The sequence below is a fragment of the Muntiacus reevesi genome, chromosome 2, assembly GCF_963930625.1.
Source record: "Muntiacus reevesi chromosome 2, mMunRee1.1, whole genome shotgun sequence".
In the NCBI taxonomy this organism is placed as follows: domain Eukaryota; kingdom Metazoa; phylum Chordata; class Mammalia; order Artiodactyla; family Cervidae; genus Muntiacus; species Muntiacus reevesi.
Window position 1 is genome coordinate 159,849,558 of NC_089250.1, and position 7,903 is coordinate 159,857,460.

The 7,903-nt window shown below is 42.5% G+C and overlaps 1 protein-coding gene across 1 annotated transcript in view; it reads right to left on the reverse strand.

The window, feature by feature from the left end:
• RAB11FIP2 (RAB11 family interacting protein 2) overlaps positions 1-5,774 on the reverse strand; it is a 44,111-nt gene extending 38,337 nt beyond the window's left edge. The window contains exon 1 of the mRNA XM_065923410.1: positions 4,832-5,774. Within this exon, the coding sequence (XP_065779482.1) occupies positions 4,832-5,184 (353 nt within the window). The 5' untranslated portion in view covers positions 5,185-5,774. The remainder of the gene's footprint in view (positions 1-4,831) is intronic.
• Positions 5,775-7,903: the final 2,129 nt, after the last annotated feature.

Genomic DNA, 7,903 nt, shown 5'->3' on the forward strand with positions numbered 1-7,903 from the left:
TAGTTCTTCTGTAAAAGCTATTAAAAGAATTATGTTAACAGGGGAGACTACTCCATACAGTGTGCTCATCATGAAAATTGCTTACGATGTAAATTGTGTGTGTGTGTGTGAAGTCATTTCAGTCGTGTTCGACTCTGCCACACTATGGACTGTTGCCCAACAGGCTCCTCTGTCCATGGAATTCTCCAGACAAGAATACTGGAGCGGCTTGCCATGCCCTCCTCCAGGGGATCTTCCCCGCTCAGGGATGGAACCTGTGTCTCCTGCAGCTTCTACATGGCAGGTGGATTCTTCACCACTGAGCCAACGGGGAAGCCCACAATGTAATTAAGATTTACATAAAATGGGTCAAAGCCTCTTCCTGAATAAAATATGCAAAATAAGTAAAATGCAAGAAGTGACAAATGGTAATAAGTCTTGTAAAGCATTTTTGAAGGAAAAAAGAAAGCTTAAATGCTTCCTCTTACAATCTCTGTTTCAATAACTTGCTACTGTGACAATGCCAAATAAAGCTTATTTTAACTGGACCCAAATCTCATGCTTTTAGTCACTTGAGTGAATTACACTGCCCATTTTCAAATGATGTGTGAAATGCAGAATTTATTTTGATTTACAGTATTTTTATCCATGAAAATTTCTCCAGTTGTTGGTGTCATAAATGGTCAGTCTACAGGGCAAACAGCCAAAAAGACTACAAACTCCAGCAGAGATGAGAGTTCCTACAATGTTTTCACATCACTTAAACAATGAAGAATATCCATTTCTGCAGATAGGTCATTATTTAAATACAGTTCTACAAGTGTTAACTTTCTTAAATAACTCAGATCTAATTTTACAGAATACACCAGAAGAAGCTACATTACTATCAAGTAGAACACTAGTTTCAAAGATCTTTCCAGGCAAAAGAAAACTGGCACATAATATATAAGTGTGTGTGTATGTGTATATATAGATATATACACACCAGCTATATCTTAGAAAGTAACATGCAAGTGAAATATTTTCAATTTAATCAGTTAAGATCTAGCTGCATCAAAACAAGCAACTTTTAAAAAACAGAAAGTCTTATAACAGAAAACATTAACCTGAGACCCCAAATAGAGAAAACCCTTTATCTGAGGCAAATGGTGAAATGTGAGGATTCAGAAACTAGAAATAAACGACAGCAATACACTCTGTGGAACAGAGAACCTTCAACGACACAAAGGTGCGCACTCCCAAAGCCTGAAAACAAAGCAAGGTTATATACCCAATTACTAACTCACAGCATGTCAGATCTGTGTATGTAACAAAGCATAGCAAATCTAAGGGGGAAAAAATCGATAATAGAATTTTAGAAATGAGACCAAATAAATCATTTAGTCCAAAATCCTTATTTCACAAAGAGAAAACTCAGGCACAGAGAATAAGGAGCATCTTAATGTCAGACTGGAGTTAACAAGGAAAACAGACAAAGCTGACCAGTAACAGCTGCATGAAAATAGTAGTTCTTTTGCATTTAATGAACCACATATATGTTAATAAGGTTAAACGCATACCAGGTTGTATATCACAGGACACTATATTTAATCAGGAGACTCAATCACAAGGGCAACGTAGGTTTTGTCTTGCTGGAGTGTAAGCTTCTTGAAGGCAATTTTCCTTGCACTAAATAAATGTTAACTGAATTTTCATTTCTAAAGCTATATTCTTAAAACAACGATACTACAGCTCTGCATGTCTGTGTATATGCTGCACCATTTTGTTCTCTGGTTAAGAAAAGCTGAAGACTTAGGTACACTTTAATGGATAAAAGCAAGTCAGTGTTTGAGTATAAATTCTAAATACAGTATTTTCCATCCTCCTTGACCAAAAAAAGTAAAACACACACACAAAAAACCCAAAGACCCAACTGCAAAGACCTTTAACAAATATACCAACTTAAAATACAGGCATGACAAATAACTCTAGCTGCTTTGTTTGGAAACTGATATAACAGGGAAGTCTTAATGAGACCTTCAAGAATCATTCCAGAGATAGCACTTGTTTTCCTTGGCTTCTAAAAAGATAAAAGGAAGACACAGCATTTGAGGCTTAGTGGATTAATGCTGATTTTATTTTTTCACCTCTGGAGTGTTAGATTTAAACTGTATATGGCCTCTGTTCAATTTTTGAGTGGGCACAGGTCCATGTTCAAAAACCACCACACATGTGGGAACTATTCCCAAGCAATTGGTGCTGTGTGGTCAGAAACGGGACAAGATTGGCAGGAAGGGTGCCAGAGGCCAGGACGCAGGTGCATGCACAGCCGCACACACAAGTCCTAAAACCTGCATGTGTCTGAGTCATACCTAACTTTTGGATGAGTATGGTTGGTTATTACTTTTCATGAGCATTAAAAACAAACAAATGAAAAAATCAACATGGCCCACTTCTGCTGTTAAAAAAAAAAAATCAATTGATACAACAAAATAGCATAAACAATTTTACCATTCTATTAAGTACTGCACTGTTTTCTTAAATCTTGTGCCCAAACCAACCCAGACGCCCATTAAAATGTGAGATACAGAAAAGTTCTCTTTCCAGGTCCCACTCATGAAAGTGTTTTGGCTCAGGCCCTTTATCCCTCTCCTTGAAAGAAGGAAAAAAGCTTTTAATTCCAAGGTATAAAAATAAATCAAATGATACTTTTAGCCACCACACTTCTTTCTTATCATGGAAGACAAGCTGTAAATCCTTGTCTTTAGTGTCAAGAGTACAAAGTGTCACACCCAGCAGTTACATGGGACTTCCAAATCAGCTGGTCGCCTTCATCACCCACACCCATTTTCTAAAAAGCACTTGGGAATATGCTGACAAGGCTCAGCAATGTGCAGAATATTAAATATCTTTCTTGCAATACACCGGTGGCTCAAGTCTGTCTCTTACTGGGCCATATGTATAGCTGTGCTGCAAAAGGAAGCTATTAACTATATTAAAAAACTAGAAATATTACGAATAAAGAGATCTCATCAAATATGTGGTCTCCATTTATCCACAAATACTAGAGATTTAATAACCTGAAAACCACTTTGAATGCAATAACATCACAAGCACTGTTGATAAGATTTAAACACATTTTCCTCCCCAAAAGTTCTAATCCATTTTTTTTAGTAGCCAATAGAGAATTTCTGTAGGGAGACGATGATATTAGAATATTGCTTACAGCCAAATTTATTGTAACTGTGATGCTGCCAAAGATAAGGAGTAAAACAAGAAGAAACTCTAAAAGTGTATTCCATCTTCAGAATCCCTGGGTTCACAGTTGGGCCTACTTTCATTTGGAACATTTATATTACAGAGAAAGCCTGTAGTATATCATTCATTAACACTAAAAGTACTGTAAATGCAGTATCAAATTTGAAGATGCAATAAACTTAAAAAGCTTACATTCAAAACACTTCTAAATATTATTTAGTCAGGTCATCCAGAATCGGCAATTTGAAAGAAATTAGTCAGTGATTATCCATTTTTCAGTTTAAATTTGATTAAGAACTCCTCAGAGGTAACTGAATGCTACTTCATAGCTATCAATCAGTATTATTAAAATCACTGATATATATTCAACTTAACACTTTATTTAAACCGTTTTCTCTCCTTCTAAAACATTTTCATCTCTTCAGTTTCCTCTGGCATTCCTAGTATTACTTATCTCTCTACCATTTTACCTTACATATATTAAACCTTTAGGTCCTTAGGTAAAGACCTGATTAAAAAAACATTTTTTCAATAAAAGCAAAAATTTCAATCAAGAGAAGACTGCAGGAAGGTATGTATAAAAAACCATGACATGGTTTTAAAATATAAGAAAATAACATGATCTCCAAGAAAGTTTTTGAAAGTGTAAATATCAGTTATAACAGCAAAGCTATTTTTGAAATGTTACATCCCCTTATAAATTCAACCTGTATTTTTCTCCCATTAATTCCATCCACTTCAAACATTCCTTCAGACTAATTATAAGTTTAAGAAAGGGGTATCACTATCTCAGAAAACATACTATTTTTCAATTTAAGACATAATATCCTAGTTTTAACTTATATTATGGTTTTTTAAATTAGAATATATCTAACCTAAGCTTGGAAGTCATATTATAAAGTCCATGTTTTTATTGAATATGTCATTTCATCACCAGAATTCAATCACTGTCTCCAAACTGATAGCATTTAATATGGTCTACACACACTGGCTTTGCAAAGCTAACTTTGAAGTAACTATGTTCAAGAATGAGGATGTCTGTACATACTTTTAAAACTTTTTTCTTTTAATAGCTTTAGACTCCACCACGATGTACTGACCCTGAAATCTGAGCCAACAATGTTTATGATGCTGAAATAAAATATTGAGTTCTAAATTTGGTAATTCACCACTTGACAGCTTCAGAGTTCAACTACAAAATAAAATATATAAATAAATATATAGAGAAGAGATTTACTTTTCTGATGTTCCATTTTCTGAAAATTGTAATGTTTAAAGATCATAATAATTTAAGTTGATCAACAACACTACGGCCCAGTCCTCTTATAAGTAGTGAAACAATGTTAATTTACTTAAAATCCTGCGAAAAATATTCAATTATTGAGGATGTTTACCTCAAACGAGAGTAACGGATCATTAGACTCCACTTTAAAAAAAATTGTGTCTTCACAAGGGCTATTTTTACTTCAGATTTATGCAAATTTGGTGCTTAAAACTGGGTCATATTTCAGTCCAAAAACCAATGCCCCTAGTAGACAAATAATTTCCAAGAACAGAAAATCCATTCAGATAATAGTTAAGCTCCCCCCAATTCAAAATAAATTACATAACTTACTCTGTTTTCCTTCTTTGTTTGTCCTCAAAGATGTCATTGAGATTGATGGCCACCTGCCCTAAAAACTTATCCAGCCCCACCAGGGACCTGTGCATAACTATGAGGAAAAGGATGTATTTCTCTGGATTCCCCTGCATTAGCAGCCCAGGTAGCTCAAAAGAGGCCTCTTCCTTCCAGACTGGCTCAAGGGTTTTCTCAGCTACAGAGGTGGAGTACTTTTCCTTCCCCAGCTGAATTATAGTGTATGTGTCATTGGTGCCACTTTTGCCTTTTGGCTTAAGATCTTTGGCTTGGAGCACGGTGACCTGCACATGGGTCGGAAACCACTTTTGGGCTTGCTCGGAGAGCATCATTCTGTCCTTTTTCTCTGCACCAAGTTCACCAGCGCAGGAAGAGCCCCTCCCGCAGGGAGAGCCTGATGTCTTGATCACTGCATCCTAAGGGCACTTAACGGAGGCAGGCAAAATCACAGCTGCCCGACTCCCTCTAGGGCTGAGGTCCAAACGCCTGGCTGGGGAAGCCCAGGGACACGGCTGCTCTGCGGAGGGGGGGGTGGGGGGGGGTCCCCTTTCCTCTGGAGAAACACAGGGGCCCAGCATCACCTGGCCGCGCCGTCCAGGCCTCGCGCCCGCACCTCCACGCTCCGCCGCGCCCCCCCTCGCCCCGGGACGGGCCCTAGGCAGCGGCGGGCGGCTCCCGGGCCTGCCAGGCAGGGGAGGCCCGGCCACCAAGGCCCCGGCGGAGGGCGGCGGAGGAATGGAGTGCGCCCCCACGCCCTAATTCTCAGTCTTCGGCCTCCCTCCGGCCTCCCGCCGGCCTCCTCGCCACCGGAGCGGCCCCCTCCCGCCTCCCCCGCGCCTCCCGTTCGCCCTGCGCGAGTCCGCGCGGGCCCGGCCGGGCTCCTCCTCCCGACCCCGGTAATACGAACCGCCGCCGGCTCGCGCGGCCTCGCTCCCTCTAGCAAACCTCTCCCTCCTCCTCCCCCACACCTCGGCTCCTCCTCTCGGGCGGGCGTGGCGGCGGGGGCCGATCGCCCGGGGCGGGGTGTTGGGGGGGGCGGGTGAGCGGACTGAGACCTGGGGCGGGGGGCCCTGGCTGCCTCGGCGCGAGACGACCGCGTGGCGGAGGCGGCGGGCTGCAGGGCGGCGGGAGCGCGGCTGGACCTCGCCGGGCCGGCGGCTCCTAGCACCGAGCGGGAGGCGGCGGCGGCACTTCCGGGTTGTCCTTCTCCATGTTGGTCTCGAGAATGCGACGGGGCGGGGCCGGGCGGGGCCCGGGGGTCAAGGGTCAGCACCTCCCTGGTTGCCTTGGTGACCGGGGGCTTGCCTCGCCGGAGCCCGGGAGAGCTCAGCGCCGGTAGATTGAGTGTTCGTCCTGCTGGTTCGCGCCAACTTGGGGCTCAGCACTGCGCTGGGCGCTGGGGACCTGCAGGAGCTGGCAGTCGGGAGGGGGGGAGCCCTCCGGGAGAGGAGGCAGCCAAGGCCCGGAGCCTGCCTGGTCTGGGGAGAGACCCATTTTCGATCTTTGAAAGCCGTCTTTGCTGTACCCTGGGTGCCTAGTATCTGGCACCGAGCAGACATCGGATGAATGATGGTAAAATGAATCAGTCACCTTCACAGGCCGAAAACATACTTTTTCCCACCCCCCTTATCCACTTTTCTATTTTTGAAGAGAGAAGGCTGTTGATTGACTGAAATGACATCCCCAACTCAAATGACAGTAGAGGCAAGCAGATAAAAGTTTCCACAATGATTCAGAGGTTAATTAATTATATCCCGGGAGGCACTGGGCTGAGTCCGGAGACCTGGCTCTGATCCCACGTCTGCCACCATCAGACTGTATGACCCTAGTCAGGTCGTTTCCCCTGTCTGAACCTCGGTTTCTTCACAAGCAAAGCACGTGTCCATCGTGCCTGAAACTCTATGGACTCAACGTCCAAGGACCCCCTGGGCGCTCAGTCTGGTAGTCTGCCTAACTTCAGAAGCCAAACCTGTATTCAACGAAGTCAGCTAAGAAAAGCAAACAACCTCCTTCACCAAGGGGAGATGACAAGTTTCTTACCTGCCCTGAGGGCAAGGCCTGATGGACACCAGTACTGTGTTAAGAGAAAACAAATGGAGATGTGCTAATACTGCATTTTTTCCAAAACCATTCTGACCTAGCGGGAGAAGGGTAGGTAATGACTGATAAGTCAGGAGCCTTGTTTGATGTCCTTACTGCCAGAAATTCCTGTCCAGGGCTCATGATGAGCACTTAGCTTCCTGAGACAAAGAACTTAGATTCTGGGAGCCTGGATTTCCTTGTCCATAAATTGTCCAGAAGATTGCTACTACAGAGTTAGGAGGGTATTAAGAGATAATTCATGGACATTTCCTGGCATAGTATGGAACATAATTCTAAGCCTGCCTTTGTCCCTCTATTTCTCTGTTACAGGAGATATTTATATACTACACTTATTGTATTTTTCCCTGGTGGCTCAAACAGTAAAGAATCTGCCTGCAATGCTGGAGACCTGGGTTTGGTCCCTGAGTCAAGAAGATCCTCTGGAGAAAGGAATGGCTACCGACTCCAGTATTCTTGCCTAGAGAATTCTGTCGACAGAGGAGCCTGGCTGGCTACAGTTGATTGTATTTACTTCTATTTATGTCTTATCTTGCCAAGGCAAGTTGAATCTCTTTGGATTGTCCTGTGTATCGTGGATTATCCCTTCAGAGTGCTTAGCAGGCAATAGACAGTTAGTGAATAACTCAGTGCCTTTCTCCATTTACAAGACTAATTTTGAGAGTAAAACAGTATGCTAGAGGTGCATACATATTTCCAACTGTAAATGACTACAAAAGTGTAAAGTATTATGTTTATTATTTTCAGGTGAGGTTTAAAATGTTCCCACTTGAGAAGAACATTGTATTCTCCATGTTTTTGTTTTTTTTCCCCCTCAGTGTCGCCATGGATAATAGCTGCAGAACTTAAAACTCTTTAAGAAACAAGGTCTTTTCATATTTTTTGAGTGGAGATTTGGGAGAGTCCAATACATTTGTGTCAGAAGAACAACCATACAGTTGAAAAACCTTG